Source organism: Leiobunum rupestre, chromosome 6 (genome assembly GCF_980474605.1).
Source record: "Leiobunum rupestre chromosome 6, qqLeiRupe1.1.hap1, whole genome shotgun sequence".
NCBI classification, from domain to species: Eukaryota; Metazoa; Arthropoda; class Arachnida; order Opiliones; family Sclerosomatidae; genus Leiobunum; species Leiobunum rupestre.
In genome coordinates, this window is record NC_143389.1 from 66,526,938 (window position 1) to 66,544,595 (window position 17,658).

The following is a 17,658-nucleotide window of genomic DNA, read 5'->3' on the forward strand; positions in this document are numbered from 1 at the left end:
GAGATAGGACCTGTTAATCAGAGCCAACATCTCCCAGTGCGCCACCGCCTTTTTGGGTTACAAGAGCCGGACCCTGACTCCCCGGTAAAGCCACCAGTTATTGTACACTCTGACCCATTTAGGGGTGAAGTGAGAAAAACTTTGTTTGAGTCTCTGGTCGAAGGGTTACTTCAACCAAACCGCCAAGAACCTTCAACTTTCGATTTTCTTGTTCAACGCATTCGTCGGGACCTCTATATATCTTGAGTAATAGTCAATTATTACTAAATACCATTTTGCTTCAAGACATAGCATATCCACTGCGACCATTTCCCAAGGTCGTCCCGGAAGTTCGGATGGTAGCAACGGCTCTCGACGAATACGTTGCTCCCTCAGGCATTTCTCACATCGTTTGATCTTTTCTTCGATCTCTTTCGATAACTTTGACCACCATACCGATGATTTCGCTCGTTCCCGGCATTTAACGATTCCTACATGGCCGTCATGAATCTTATCCAAAACTACACTTCGCATGGTTTGCGGAATGATCAACCTCGCCCCTTTCATCAGCATTCCGTCTTGGAGAGAAATTTCGTTTCTGTACGGAAAAAAGTCAACGCAATTACTTAGAACACGCCGTTTATCCGGCCAGCCATGCTCGATATAATGCCGTAACTTCATGAAGGTGTCATCTGCCAATTGTTTTTGAAACAGTTCAGCAAGTTTAGGATCGGAAATTGGTAGATTACTCATCACTAATTGAATGTGCGCTGCGATCTCATGGTGAAGCTCGTCGTCGTTCACGTCGCCAAGTGGCGCTCTTGAGAGCGTATCTGCTGCAACCAACAATTTGCCTGGAGTATAGTAAACTTTGTACGAATACCTCATCATGCGGAGACGCAGCCTCTGAAGTCGGGGTGACAAGTCATTCACCTGTTTCGATTGGAAAATGGTAATCAAAGGTTGATGGTCAGTCTCCAACATGATGGACAGTCCTGTAATAAAATCTTCGAAACGCTTGCACGCCCAAGTTAATGCGTAGGCCTCTCTTTCGATCTGATGATACCTTTGTTCCGTCTGAGACAGAGTCTTTGAGGCGTAGGCAATCACTTGATGCGTTCCATCAGGCTGCTCTTGTCGTAACGGCGCTCCAATTCCATAGCTTGAGGCGTCCGCTGATACTGTGGTGGGTTTTTTTGGATCGAAAATCCCGAGAACCGGTTTACTGGTCAAAGTATTCTTAAGAAATTGCAATGCTGCCTGTTGGTTTGGACCCCAAATCCAACTGTTCTTTCTGCTTAGCAGACTGTTCAGCCATGTGTGGAATGAATTTCCCCAAGTAATTCACCATTCCCAATAGTCTTCTTAGTTCCGATACATTTGATGGCGCTTTCATCTCCGTGATCGCTCGGATTTGGTCGTCATCTGGACGGATGCCGGTAGCAACGACGATGTGCCCCAGGAACTTGACCCGGCTGACTCCAAATTGACATTTCTTTTTGTTATGCCGGCCGATTTTAACCTGTCCAGGACTTTTGTTAGATGCTCATCGTGCTCAGCCGTGTCCTTCCCCGAGACCAGTATGTCGTCCTGTTGACATACAGTGTTGTTAAGTCCTTACACGCACGACGACATCTGAGTCTGGAAGGGTTCGGATGCTGACGTCAGTCCAAATGGGAGGCAATTGCAACAAAATCTTTCAAAAGGAGTCATAAATGCGGTTAATGGTACAGAATCTTGATTTAAAGGAACTTGCCAATATCCAGAGTTGCAGTCCAATTTGGAGAAGATCTGTGCACCAGCCAATCGTCCCAACGTGTGATCGGTCGCCGGCATCTGGTAAGATTCCCTCTTTATATGATGATTAAGCTCCGTGAAATCCAAACAGATTCTGATTTCTCCAGCATTTTTCATCACGATTACCATGGGAGCGCACCAATCTGTGGGTTCTTCGATCCGCCGGATGACACCCAGCTCCACCATCCGTTTTAGCTCTGCCTCTACCTTTTTCATCAACGGTATGGCAACACGTCTCGGCGTGGTGATTGCATAAGGTATGGCTCCTGGTTTCAGTTCGATTCTGTACTCTCGCTTTACGCGGCCCAGACCTTTGAAAAGACCCGGATACTAATAATAATAGCTTCAGTTTCAACAACTCGGTATGTTGTACTTCACCGATGTGTTGTACTATTCGCAGGGTTTCACTCGCATCCCGGCTGAGAAGTGGATCTTGTAGCTCGTCAAGTACATAGATTTTGTCGTGAACCACGGCGTCATGTTTGGACAGTTCCGCCTCGATCACCCCTTTGCAGCGGAGTATCGTCCTTCCGGGTCCGAATAGTCGGCGATCGGGCATTTTCAGCGCTATATCTTGAAAAAAAAGTATCACAGAGTTTGGCTGGAATTACGCTAACGTCGGCTCCGGTATCGATTTTGACTCGCACTTTTCTGCCATTAACCTCAACGTTCACCATCCACCTTGGTCTTGGTAATTTCGCCCAGAAAGACATCTGACGTCAGACTGCTAATATCTTCGGATGTGACCTCATTCGTTGCCTTGCTTCGACAGACCCGATCGTAGTGACCAGTCTTCTTGCATTTTCTGCAAGTTGCTTTGCGAGCAGGACACTTTTCTCGGCTGTGTTGCTCATATTTGCCACAATTCCGGCAAGAATCTGCAGAGGAGTTTGTAACCGTTACATTATTAGATTTACTTGCCGTTCCGTTCTTTGCTTGAGATGGACGTTTATGCGGTCACATCCGCAACTGATTTCGTAAGTTGAGAGTGTCCACGACTGCTGTACTACCGTTCTGACGCCCTCCATTCAGAGACTTCTGCTGACGACGAATTTCTTCAGATTGCCGAGCCGTGGAAATTGCTTTCTCCAGCGTGAGTGTGCCGTTAAGCTGCATCTTTTCGGATAATGCTTTGTCCAGGACACCAACGACTATCCTGTCCCTGAGAAGCTCATCTTGTAGTGTGCCGTAGCTACATTTTTCAATCTGCGCCCTGCATGCCGTGATAAATTCTTCGACCAGTTCTCCCTCTTGCTGGACTCGTGAATTGAAGGTAGCTCGTTCAAAGATTACGTTCTTTCGGACGGCAAAATGACCTTCGAATTTTGCCAAGACTGTATCGTAGTCCTTGTGAGCAGCCACAGTGGCGAATGTGAAAGATGCAAAGATATCGTCAGCCTTGTCCCCCATCAAGTAGATTAAGGCGTTAACCTGGTCTTCAGGCGGCTTGGAACTCAACCCAGAGGCAAAACGGAATCTCTCCAGCGCGGCCAATCGTTCGGGGTTGAGAAACTGAAAGGTTCTGGCGGTGATACTTGAAAAGATGCGAAGGTCTGCACCGCATCGGCCATGTTGACGGGATCCCAACTGCTACGACGGAAACAGGAGCACGTAATGAGTACGGACGCAGGATCAGCTCGTTCACCGTATGGTCGGAAAGCAGGGGTCGTACACTTCTGACACCATGTTTTGTATGAATGATACAAAGAAGATTACAATAAAACAAGATTTATTAACAATAGTTGTACGCGGCTTTACATAAGGAGACTGATGCCCTGAGAATAATTCTCCGGCTTTTTATACTAGAAGTATGACGTCATGTCAATAAAAAAGAACGTTAAAAATATACATTGTTTAGTTAACCTATTAGGCTATATTAGATAATTATAGCCCTAATATTACATCGTTGGCCCTCCGAAGATGTTTTCCATCTAAAATACGTTTAACTGTTTGAGAAGTGTTTAAACCAGCTTCTAGCCACATCTCTGTTATTCCAATGAGTTCCACAAATTTTCAAAAGGCACGCAGTTGGGGTCCATTTCAATGTGCAACTCCCCTGGCAATAAAATCCAATTATCGATTAATAGCGACATTTCAAGTTGTTCCATAGAGTGATAAAGACCCAAATCCATCGTCACTATTGGCTTTGAATTAGACTTAATTTTTCGAAGTTTTTCATGACCATTAGCTGTAATGATCTTTCCATTGGAGAAGAACCAATAAGTGGAAGTACCGCGATACGATCGAGTAAGCTCTTTGGACTCGTCAATTATTGAGTTGTGAGCTGACCAAGTAAGACCCGTTTTTCTTGGTCCTTCAAAATCTGTTTGTTTTAGAATTTAGACAATGAAGTCGAGAATTCGAGAAGCTATCCAAGCTAAACCATTATAAAGAGTTGTCTCCATATTTTTTGAAACTCCGCGCTCAAGATTATATTGTGGATAGACGCGGCTACGTGGTCGTACAGATTTTGAAATTTCACAAGGATATAATTCGTAAATTGAACTTGGAATTTGAATAATTGCGGAGGAAAAATCTTCAGAAAATTGTTCTCCTTTATTTTTTGTTAAAGTACCATTACCGTTCTGGCCCAATGAACCCAGCCCTCGCACCTTCCTTGGACAAGGCATCGGCCCTTTCGTTCCCAAGATGCCCCTTATGCCCAGGTACCCAACAAAGTTGAACATTATTGTGCAACCCAAGAGCACAGAGGAGATCTAAGCAGCTAAAAACCAGTTTAGGAAGAATACTATACTGGCCGAGAGCTCTAAGAACGGCCTGGCTATCCGAATAAATCTGGATAACCTTCCCATGATACCCCAGATGTAAGCAGTAAGCAACATAGGAGCAAATGGCAAAAATTTCCGCCTGGAATACACTAGTGTGTATCCCTAGGCTTTCATAAAAGCCAAAATTATTAGTAAGGCAATACATCCCCGCACCAGTGCCATAGTGGGCCTTAAACCCATCAGTGAACCAGACAATCTCTCCTCTGGTACCGAGGGTCAAGTGACTCCACTCCGCACGGCTAGGGAAGTTGACCTCAAAAGGTTTACTAAAGTGAAGTTTAGTAACCATCATATCAGAACTCGTTGTCAGAATCGGCATCTGATTGGAAATATCCCGATAGAGCTTGGTGTGGCTATGCTCCCAATTATTAGCCTTCCACCAGCCATTTTGGTTAAGGCTATAGGCACCTAAAAAGGCAGCTTCCTCAATAAAAAGGTGGAGAGGAAGCATATTCAGTAGAATTTCCAGAGAAGCGCTTGGGGCTGTTCTCATGGCTCCTGTAATGCCGACAGAAGCCAGCCTTTGTAGAGTGCGCAGATCAAACTGCACAGTCCTTAAAGTAACTCTTGGCCACCAGACCACAGCTGCATAAGACAGGATAGGTCTGATGATCAGTACACAGCTCTGGGGCTTAGGCCCCAGGTCTTGCTAACTGTACTTCTAGTTCTCCAAAATAACATTTTGCCCTTCTTGACTATATAGTCAAGGTGTGGCTTCCATGTTAGTTTGCTATCCAGGATGACCCCGATGTACTTCACCTCGGTGCTCCCTATTAGGCCCTTTCCAAATAAGGAAATACCCTCGAACATGCCTTTTATCCTTTTACGAGTAAATGGAACCAAGACAGTTTTATTAGGATTAACCATGAGGTTGACCTCCCGGCACCAGCTCTCAACTAATGCTAGAGCCCTCCTCATTACGTCCTTCACTGTTACCGGGAATTTCCGAGTAATGATGATAGCAATATCATCAGCGTAACCGAAACAGCGGCATCCTTTCCTGTTCAACCTCCGAACAAGTTCATCCACCACCAGCCACCAAAGAAGGGGAGAGAGAACCCCCCTGTGGGCAACCACCATAAGGGAGTCCCCCAGCAAGGAGGATGTCACTTTCCGGTCTGTTAACATAGATTTGATCCAAAGGCACAATGTGTCATTGATACCAAATTTTTTCGCAGCCTTAAGTATAACTGCGCTGGAGACCTTATCAAAGGCTCCCTCAATATCAAGAAAAACTGCTAGCGCAATTTCCTTGTGCTCAATTGCCTTTTCCAGTCAGCTGCTGATACCATGCAGGCCAGTCTCAGTAGACCTGTCTTTCTGATAGGCATACTGAGCAGCCGACCGAGGAGAGTTGCAAAGAACCCCCTCTCTAATATAGTTGTCCACCATTTTCTCCAGAATTTTTAGGATAATAGAGGTAAGACTAATTGGCCTAAATGCCTTAGCTTCCAGGTAATCAGATTTACCAGGCTTGGGTATAAAGATTGCTTGAGACAGCTTCCAGGTGCTAGGTAAATGCCTTAGAACAATACAAACCCTGTAGATTCTCAGCAGCATAGGGCATAGAATATCACTGCCCTCCTGTAAAAGGATAGGAAAAAACACATCCGGTTTAAATGACTTTATAGCCCATATAAGTCTAGAATGCGTGACGACCTTATTCGCCACTGCCCAATCTTCCCTTTTGGTTCGATTGATCCTCAAAGGGAGAGTGCCAGTGCCAATATTGCTGGTGACCTTAGAGTCCGGAAAGTGTACATCTAACATATGTGTCAGAGTGTCCTTACCGGACTTTTAAAAACTACCATCTTTCAACTTAATGGTGTCAAGATGCTTAGTATTATCGTGTGCCAAAATTTTCATTAATTTGGCCGTACTGGGAACATACACTATGTTATGGCAGAAGTCCCTCCACGAAGCCTTCTTGGCATCGCGGATAGACTTGTGGTAGGTGGTGAGGGTGCGTTTATAGGCATCCCAATCACCCCCCTTCTTTGCCCTATTGAAGAGCCTACGAGTTTCTTTGCGCAGCCTGCCAATCTCGTGTTCCACCAAGGCACTAACCTTGGCCGGTTGGCAGGCTTTGCCGGACAATTGCGGTGATAGGAGTCGATAATGCACTGTTGAACGCGATCAACAGCCAAATCAAAATCCAACACCGATGACAGCCGTGGCTTATCACCCTTGAGGAATAAGCTTAAGTCTTCCCTGTAACCGGACCAATCTGCGCCCCTGGGGTTACGAATAGCGGTACAAGCCCATACAGGTTTGACCAGAATATTAAAGCAAAAGTGTCTGTGATCCGACAAAGACGGTTCGTTAGACACATGCCAGTTCTTGATTTTATCGCTGTACACAGTGTGAGATCAATAACTTCACTTCTGTTACAACTTACAACACTAGTTTTACTCCATTCCACTAGATAGCGCCATGATACGGATGTACGGCCTACCGAAAAACTTGCATATCTCCCTTGGCGTAGCTATATACGATCTCTGGTCATAATTTAGTAAATCGTAATTAAAATTGGAGAAGCGGTGGACGTAGTCTGATATTCAAATTATTTATCAAGGCGACAGTCATGACCATAGAAATCTCATAGGTAACTAGAATGCTGCCGTGTAACTGGCAAATGGGCCAAACGCCGGGCAGACGATAGCCAGATCTCAGCCAATCAGAGCTCAAAGAGTGGTTCTGACAAGAATTTAATGTCACCAGAGAGAATGACGTCACCTATCTCCCGCTATAGTAGCGGATCCAAGGAGGATTATTATCCTCCTTGGCGGAACCACTCTACGGCCTCTCATTGGCTGAAGGTTCAAGGCGAACTGGCGTCAAGCTCGGCCGTAGGCGGCAGCATTCTAGTTACCTATGAGATTTCTATGGTCATGACATCTCTTTTTAGTTTCGTAATAATTCGGTATTTTATATTTGTTGTTTTTCGGCCGTTAAAAATATTCATAAATATGATTAGTAGGTTTAAAAATAATTACTATTTAAAAATATAGTTAAATTTCAATTTTACAAAATTAACAATTTAGTAATGTCTAAACGAATTTTATTATTTGTCGCGTACCCTACGGTAACCAGAAAATTTGTATTGGTAAAGATGGATTTTCTGCCAGATTTTGACGTTGGTGAAATCACTAGACAGTGGAAGCCCTGACAGAGGCATTATAGGTTCTACAGAATATACTGTTTCGTTTGAAGATGATGAAAAGCTTTAGTCAAATGTTATACAATACTTAATAATGTCAAAAGTAACAAAATCTGCAGTAATTTAGTATTATAATTAAGGTATGTTATTTTAATATTGGTTCAGAAGTTTTATTTCTAAAATCCAGATAAAAAATGATAAATATCATTGTACTATGCCTCATAATCTGCCTTATTGAATGAGTAACATAGGAATGATATTCCTATATTACACATACTACTCGTTTTGCCGAATTCCTTTTACACTAAAAATTTACTGTTGATTGAAACACTGAATGATTTTGGTGTCCAAACCAATTCATGCGTAGAGAATTAACCTTGGCATCATTATCACCTCGGATCTTAAATTCGATCTCCAATATCTGTAATCATGCCAACAGTCTTTTGGCTATAATAAAATACAAACTGACTGGCCTCTCACTGAAAAATCTAACCATGCTTTATAACACCTTCGTTCGTCCGCTTTTGGAGTCTGCATCCTGTCTTTGGAACCCTTATCAAAAACACCACATCAATCAACTCTAAAATGTTCAAGCTTGTGCCTCTAAAATTCCCTTCATTCTCCAGACTTTATCTCGTTCTGACAGACTTGCTACACTAAATTGGATGCCTTTAAAGTCTCTCCGCCTATACTTGGATTTGGTACTGTTGTACAAACTGTTACGCAATTCTGGTCAGACTTACTTCTCCTACACGGCCTCTACACTTGTCACTCGTGGGAATAGCAGGAAACTCCATCTACCTCACTCTAAAAGGGACTACTTAAAATACTCATTCTTCTGTAGAACCATTATCCCCTGGAACTCCCTCCCGGAAGATGTTGTTAGTGCTGGCTCCATCAACCTTTTCAAGAGGAATCTCCTTATTTTTATGAACAGTCATGATCACCTGAACTAGACTATAACTTTTCCAATTTTATCCCTGTTTCTGTATTTCATACTTTATTTTTGGGCTGTATGGCTTGTTAGCCCTAGCCCGTCCCAACACTTAAGCTAAAAAAAAACTTACCATGGTGAAAATTATAGATTTTTATTGCAAAGAACCAAATCTTCAAATATTTAAAAAGAAAAGATTCTATGTATGTCACTTTTTTCTTTTCAGATTGAACCTGAAGTTTCACGATGCCCTTAAATCTTTTAGTAGTAAGCCAAGCAACAGGATATGCAGTTTCCTTTTGCATGTCTTTATGCATCGCAGTTCCCATCAGCTTACATTTAAAAAGATTTGAAGATCACTGTCTTCTCTATACAACTGGATCATTTTCAGTACAAGATGGACTGTTTACTCCTCAGTGGTCATCAAATTCTTTCTGCACATTCACCGACTTTGTTGGAATGTTGTCTTTAGCAATCTCTATAGCTCAGTGTATTAGAATGTGTCTATTTCTATACTACAATAGTGACAGTTCATTTTTTTCTGCGCTATTAGATACTATTCTGTGTTTGATTCTAACCGGATTTGTTTTTGTTGCCGCAATTATGATCTCTGGGGGCTTTAAAGTTTGGTGTGATGCTGTGACTCAGCGCTTTCCATCTTGCGAAGATGCATCTTTGACACAGCTACTTCCAAAAGATAATAACATCAAAACATATGGTTTCTACATACAATTTGGAACTGCCCAATTTGGAGCTTGGGTTTCATGGGTGTGTTGGGTACTTTTGACTGTACTCGCTACAAGAAAACTTTTTAGGTTCCACGAACAAGAAAATATGAGAGTTAGTATGTTGAGAGAAAGGCAGCGTTTGTTACGAGGAGATACTGATTCCCTCCTAGAGGTAGATAATTAAATATAAGTGTAAATAATATTATTTTACATACTCATCATTTTACTGTAGGTAATATATCTGAATATTAATAAAGCATCCTTTAAGTATATAATTGTAGAAATTGTAGCAAAATAAAGTAATTAATACTTAAGTGTAATATTAATGTAATGTTTTAAAAATGATAAGTAATCTGGATTAATTATTTTTCTCAAAAATAGATATAATTAGCAGAAGGTTTAGTTGAAATAAATACCTACAATATTCCTTGGGACTGTTAAACGTGAAATATTTTTAAACTACCATTTAAAAAAGGTAGAGTATCATATGTACTATCTCTCCGTACAACTGTGCTGTTAGTAGTATTACTTTTTCATACAGGAAATTATGTATTTTCCCCTAACATCTGTGGTACTAGCAAGTAACTTAAGTAATTTATATTTGATGTGTATTCTTGTTACAAGAGCTGACTAAATATATCATTCATGAGAATATTCTTTTAATTGACAATTAATTGTATTGTAGGTATGTGTAGCGCAATCTAACATGTTTGATCTACTAAAACTAAAGTATATAAAACTATTTGCCTATTGTACTAAAATTTTTCAAGTTTTTTTGTAGTTTTGAAAGTTTTAGGAAAAATATATGTAATGTTGATATTTTTGAAAATTAAATCTGTTAAATATTTTTTGTTGATTTAGGGTTAAAGACTGGTCACATCACTCACAAGCATGTTATTTAACATCCCTTTGGCTAAGTGAATGGGTCCCAAGCATAAAAAGATTCTGCCATCTTCATTCATAAATGGAATTTGATGTTTTGAATTACATCTGTTTTACTTATAAGGAGCCATCCCAAGGTATTTCTCCCCGATTTTTTTCAAACTTGGGGGTTTAGTAGACCTTCATGTACCTTGAAAGCTCCTAAAGGGAAAAGTTTCAGTGGAGATTCGTTTTGCGATGGCAACCAATTTTTTTTTTTAAACTCAGTTTCAACTTTCTCTACGTAAAATAGCATGGGAAAATCATGGATTAAAAATGAAAAATTTGGGTTTTAAGTCTTGAAAACGGAAATTGTTTGTCTAAGGCTTTTAATACGGTGTAGCACAAGTAATTAATAGAAATAATGGACGAAATTGTGATTTGAGATAGGACTGTTGGACAATAGGAAACAATTTTCCAAAACCGATAAGCATGGTGTGCCACAAGGTGATGTACTAGCCACAACCTTATACAACATATACACCGCAGACCTTCAAACTGCGCTCAGTCATTCTATGAGCAATGAATACATTGACGATAATGCAATATCCACTTGTAATCATAACCTATAAGAGCTAATTCGTAATGCTGAGGAAGATCTATATAAACAATGAAACTATCATCGTTTAAATGAAACAAAATTTATATTATTTTCTCCAAACTGGGATATACAAAATGAAGCGACAGAAGTTGAATTAATCTGTGCGGGAACCATTGGAAGAACTGAAGCTATGCAATATTTAGGTCTTTGGCTTGATGAAGGACTGTTAGGGGAAAAGCATACTCAATATACTATCAATAAAATGAAATCTAGAATTTGGTTACTTAGACCTCTACAGTATCATCTTAATAATGATACTTAAAGAATAATCTATAATTGAATTGTTGAATATGCTATCATATTCTATGCTAAGGCGCCCAAGAATGAATTAAATAAAATTGGATCTATAATAAATCGCGCCATAAAATTAATTGCTAAAAAACCAAAGTATTCATATCTTTAAGAAGCTAAACAAATTGTGAACATTCATAATTTTTAATATATGTTAATGGTAAATACTCTAAACATTATGTATAAAATAAGATGTAAAAAAACCCCTCAATGTATACTTAACTGGTTCCCTGAACTTGAACACTCAAAAGCAACTTAAGGATCCCCAATTAATTTTAACGTTGGTGGCAATTACAACAAGTACACTTTAAAGCCCTAAATTTAGTCCAGCATAAGGTATCTATGCCATTTCATATATATATGGTGTCTGCTCAATGTGAAGTAGCTCCTTTTTTAACAGATGTTGCTAGTGTTGAAATCAAAACCAGGTACTTAAGCTACATTTTAACCCAAACGGCGGGACATAAAAGTACCCACACGTTGATTGGCTCATTTGAAAATTTGTTAACAACCTAAATTAGTTATATTTAACAATATTTTAATTTAGCTTAAATTCCACTAAGAGTATAACTTGTTTAATACTCTACAATGGTTCTCTGGTGACGTTATTGTTTTGCTATTTTGAATTTAAGCTTCCTACGTAAATAATAGATGGCACCAAGGTCTCCAGTAAAGTCGTTTTTTCGAAGAATCGGATAGATTCTTTGCCATCTCTAATAACAAGGGCAATGATAAAGCCAACAGTTGCTTTAAAACACACTAAAGATAATGGGATCAAGGCATGGAATGACATGACTAATCAAATAAAAACAGGCAGAATGTTTGAAGAACTTAAAACAAATTTAATAGCATATTTAAAAAAACTGTTGTAAAATAACGACGTTTTGTATTTTTAAAGACTTCTATTTTATCTGCTTATTAAGGGCACTAAGTTTTTCAGGTGGTTTAAGATCTCATCGTGGCGTTCTCACTTTTCCTTTCCATGAATTCTGTGAATTAAATGCCTTAAAAAAGCAAAAAAATTGTAAATTACATCCCAAATTTGTTTTAATGCAACTGTTTGCAACGCCTTATTGTTAATTGGTCTTGAAACCTTGCCATTGCCTAAAAACAGGGTCCAGATATGAGAGAACCTAGAGCCTAGAATTGGCGGATTAAAATGACAGATATAAATTGAAGATTTTTTTGCGTTGTATTCTATCCTATCCGAATTATTACTTGTTAACAAATTCTAACAATAGGAAGAACAAGCTTACTACTGCGTTCCGTCAAGTCACTCGAGAAACTGATTTCTTCTTTTTACATACCCCTCTATCTATTACATAATAAAACTGATGATGGAGACACTGTCGCCATCTATGTATAGTTGGTTAAGGTAAATACATAACACTATGCATGGATCTTTATAATAATGATGGGAATGGAGCTGTCACCAATTATTTTTGGAGCAATACCAGGAAGTTCCATAAAGCTGAAGTACTGGCTATATTTTATACAGGCTGAAAAATGGATTAATTTCAGACAGTTTAATGGACTTGTTGGTTTGTTTTTGAATTGTATCTATGATTAATGATACAAGTTAAAGGTTTTTGCCGGGACATATGGGAAAAACCGGAAAAAACTCTTTTCATGCTAAATTAATCATTGATATATCTATTAAGTGACTAATTTGGTCATTGCATATAGGAGAGATTAAAAAAGGCCAGAAGAGTGAATAGAATAGAAGAATATACTGCTTTTATTATTTATTTTTTATTGAATTTTGCCACTAGAGGTGGATTAACCATGGAAGTAGGATTTTCCACACGGTTTTTAACAGGAAAACAAAAGGTGGAAAAACCCGCGGAAAAATCTAGTTTCTTCCACCCTTGGCAAAATTGTGCCCAACCCTGAGTTACAGACATGGGCGCGCCTCATACATTTTTCTAAGAGGGTAAGCAATCTTCAATATTTTATTAGTGCATCATAGCTCATGAAAGGGATCTCAGCGGGCACTTGAACTTCATAATCCCATACATTCCTAATATCTAATAAAAATAATACAATTAGGGAGTAATTGTTAAAGCTTTTAACTATTACCATAAGTTTTTTAACACAAATCAACTCTTTTATCATTACCATTTGGTCCCCTCTGAAGAAGCAAAAGGCGGAGCACATTTTTGCACCCTAACTGGCAACTAAAAAAATTGCCCCCAATTTCACTGTGGTTTGGAGGTAGCATGGACGCCTCTTACATGGGTAATCATTGCTATTCAATTTCACTAAATGTGATTTAAGGATAAAATGTCGTTTTAGATTTAAATTAATAAGCATGGTTAGTAAAACTAATTTCTAAATCACTTACTATTTAGTGCTTTTCTTAAACTACATGACTACCCAACTAAAAAACCTTGTTCGAGTGCCTGAATGTTTTTCTTAACAACTCAATTACTCGAATAGGGAAATTTGGCTCTTAATCGAGCACTTGATAAAAAAATTACCCAACTTGACTGCACAGAAATATTTTAAATTCTCTATATCCAACTCTATCAGCAAAAACCAAAATTCACACAGTATGAATCTCTGATCGAATGTAATATATTAATATAATATAATATAAATAATAAAGTCTAATCCTTAAAAAATTTTACACTTTGTGTTCCATAATGGGACCACTTTCTAAACAATTAGAAGTTTCTTTTTAAAACAAGGAATACTTCTGTGTATGGTTCCATACCAGAGTGACTGAGAAAAATCAATCACCTTAGGTAGGAACCATGCGCAGAAGTATGCCTTGGTTTAAAAAGAAACTTCTAATTGTATTAATTCCTAGCTGCGTAATAAAACAAATTATCATTTACAATTTATGTTAATGATTTTTCCAAGGCTCTAAAGTACACAAATCCTTATCAATCTGCGGATGGAATGGCAATGTTTACCCATAATGAAAACCCAAATGTAGTTATAAATGAGTTAGATGAGGATTACAGAAATTGTGTTAAATGGTTTGAGGATATTGACATGTTTATAAAAGGCATGCAAGTCAGAATTTATTCTTTTTGGGTCTAAAAACAAATTAAGTATGGTGAAAGACAAATGAATTACTAATCTCTAAGATATAGAGTAAATGAAGCTAATATCCTGGTTTCATACTTGATGAAGCCTTATCATGGAAATTACACATGGAAAGCATAATTAACAAAATCAAATATAAAATTTGTAGATTGCGCATTTCAACTAAATGAGTATTGCACCATAAAACCAGAATTAGCGAAGTAGACTAAGCTCCATAAAAGTGAAGGTATCGATCTACACGAAGAGAAGTGCTCTACATAGTGGTATAAGAATTTGGAACCACCTACCATTTGAAATTAAAGCACAAGAGAACACTGAGACTTATAGAAATAATAATTAAAAAAATTTTTTTAGAGCATAAAATTTTAAATTTTTTTATCTATAAAATACCATAGTAAATTTAGTGCCACAAACGAACCCTACAGAAAATCAGTCGTTTTCTGGGCAAAATTGAACTACAGCGGCCTCATGTAATTTTGCTTTTTTTTTGGCGGAGAATGTAGCACTTGACGCGTAGATTACGATAATATTTTTTTGGGCCGCAAATTATAATTTTTTTAATTAACTTAATTTTAAAAAAGTTGTAATTTTAGGGAATTACCGTTTTTTGTATTTTTTTGGCGGAGAATGTAGCACTTAACGCGTAGATTACGAAACTAATTATTTGGGCCCCAAATAATTATTTTTTTAATTACCTTAATTTTAAAAAAGTAGTAATTTTAGGGAATTACCGTTTTTTGTATTTTTTTGGCGGAGAATGTAGCACTTAACGCGTAGATTACGAAACTAATTATTTGGGCCCCAAATAATTATTTTTTTAATTACCTTAATTTTAAAAAAGTAGTAATTTTAGGGGATTACCATTTTTGTTTTTTTTTGGGCGGAGAATGTAGCGCTTGACGCGTAGATTACGAAGTTATTTTTTTCGGGCCGCAAATGATAATTTTTATAATTAACTTAATTTTAAAAAAATAGTCATTTTAGGGGATTACTAACGTTTTTCTAAAAAATAGTTCCATCTTGTATCCGTCGACACAACTTTTCTGACGCGCCCCAGCCCCATTCCGAGCATTGACGGTGGGGCTTACGTAATAGTACCTAGTGGCATCGTAATTAGTGATCACCTTAAATAGTAACTCCCCGTATTGGCGCCAGACGCACTTTGAGATTCCCCGTATTGGCGCCTGTCGGCGCCGCGCACTCACTTCGCTCAAGCGCTGGGGGCTCGCGGCGCCTCCCCAACCCCATACTAAAAAAAGCGATGGGCCATCTATAACGCGATCTAGAGGACAGTACCAAGCCTTACGCATCAAGTATATACTTTTAATATCAACCTGAAATAAGCGTTTGTGGCCCAAAAATACAAACACCTAGAAAATGAACAAAAACTGATTTTATTAAGTACGGGAATATCGGGAATATCACGTGGAAATTATTAGGACACCGAAACTGTGGTGTCGGCGAACACACGACGGAAATAAGTACAACGAAACACGTGAAAATGCCCAAAAATGTGAAATTTTTAAAATTACATAAAAAAAATAATAATTTGCGGCCAAAATAAAAAATACACGCGGCATCTACGTGATAACAGGCGCAACCAAAATTAATCTAAAATTCAATGAGACCGCTGTAGTTCACTTCACCCGTTTTCTGTACTGAGCTGGTGCCTCTAATTAAAGAATTTATTATTATTAACGTAGTTTATTCTTTGGATAGCACTCCTGGCTGACCATTCTCTAATTTTAAACTTTTTAATTGTTTAAATTATCGTAAAATGTTAGTCTTTAATTAATATGCGACACGTAGTAATGAAGTTTTTATTTATTTATTTAAATGGTACATAGCGGATCAGTATGTAAAATAGCTTCAGATAATAATAAAGATGCTATTATTGTTTCTATACATATCGCTACACATTTTATGATTCTGCTCTTGGTATAAGAAGTTGCAACTGCATCTCAATTAAAACCATTTTGTATGTGCCCCAACTCATTTAAAACTAAACAAATGAAAATTAATTTATAAATACCTACGCGTAATGTGGTCATGAATTTAGTATTTGTCAATGTATAACTGTATTGGAAGGGTTACAACTTTGACCCAGATAAAAGTAAATATTAAACCAATTTTTAAATATCAAAGTTTTTATTTTGTTTTATACATACACACGCATTTGGCGTTTTGTCTAATTCTCCTAAAACGCTATGATGATTTGTCTGTACATAATTTTTCCACCATAGCTTTGTTACATGCTGAAAACAGGCTTGCCAAAAATTACTACTTATAGTAGCAAACAAATGCACCCAGTAAAATGATGGATTAAAACTCAATCAATTAAATATTTTTGGTAACTAGTAACTTGTGAGAAAATATTTCTTAAATGAGCATTAATTATCAGATTGGAGAATTATTCACCAAACTACTGGACCAAGTGTATTAAATAAGTTTAAAATGGCCTACATGCGATGGAATATTAAGTAAACGTTTCTAGTCATACCGAGAATTAAGAAATTAATTTGTTATTTCATTTAAATATACAAGCAAATAATTCCTAATAAAATAAAATTTTTGTATCTATACTGAAAAAGATCTAAATTTCTTTACACATCTGTACATTTCTTTCATAAAAAAAATTTACATATCACAATTATAAAATAATTGACTTTTATATAAGATAAATTGCTTAATTTTGAGGGGGCATTTGGGACTCAAATCTACTACTAGAGTTCTTTCATTTTCCAAAACATTAAAAAACTTTGGAAGAAATACCTAAATGCATTTAAGTTCAGTAAGACATAAGACTTTTAATGTATAAGGGGAACTCATTAGCCAAGGTGACCAAAAACTACAACGCAGCATATTTCAGGCGACCATATTCTACACAGACGTATGGTTACTTTAATTTGACATTTTATTTGGCTTAGGATGGGAAAGACGCAAACAGCCACACGCACACACATTATCCAATGAATTTTTAAATAGTTTTTTGGTACATTTTTAAATGTGAATCCTTGATGACATCCAAAGATGGCACTCCAAATCAAGTTATTGACATGGGACTTTTATTAAATATATATATGTTTTATTGTTTTTATCTTTAGCCAGATTGACTATCATAAAATAAACTGGTAGCATATTTGTGCGGTTTACATGTAAAATCCAAAGATCAGAATAATTTATATGAAAACTATAATAAAGGGCGAATTTCAATAAATAGTTTCTCTAGCACCCACATGAAATGCTTCTTATGGTTTGGGAAAACCCAGATGCAAAATCAGAATTCCTAAACAAGTTCTGTCAATGCTTTACACTTTACCCTTTTCACATTTCAGTTCCTTCAGGTGCACCATCTAAAGTATTCAACAAATTTTTCTAAATACTTCTTTCATTTATATTTGTCA

General features: G+C 37.8%; 2 protein-coding genes across 10 annotated transcripts in view; one reads left to right on the plus strand and one right to left on the minus strand.

Annotated features, from left to right (window-relative positions):
* The first annotated feature begins 7,719 nt into the window (after positions 1-7,719).
* Positions 7,720-10,228, plus strand: LOC149943209 (transmembrane protein 179). Its single transcript, XM_090177836.1, has 2 exons — positions 7,720-7,865; positions 8,886-10,228. Exon 2 carries the CDS (start codon positions 8,906-8,908, stop codon positions 9,569-9,571), a length of 666 nt encoding a protein of 221 aa, XP_090033962.1. The 5' UTR covers positions 7,720-7,865; positions 8,886-8,905; the 3' UTR covers positions 9,572-10,228.
* Positions 10,229-16,382: 6,154 nt separating this feature from the next.
* RhoGAPp190 (Rho GTPase-activating protein 190) overlaps positions 16,383-17,658 on the minus strand; it is a 40,340-nt gene continuing 39,064 nt past the window's right edge. For 4 of the 9 annotated variants that reach the window (XM_090178841.1, XM_090178840.1, XM_090178838.1 and 1 more), the window contains exon 21: positions 16,383-17,607. In XM_090178841.1, coding sequence (XP_090034967.1) covers positions 17,563-17,607 — 45 coding nt within the window. In that variant the 3' untranslated portion in view covers positions 16,383-17,562. The remainder of the gene's footprint in view (positions 17,608-17,658) is intronic. The other 5 variants (XM_090178844.1, XM_090178846.1, XM_090178845.1 and 2 more) reach the window with 3 other exon arrangements.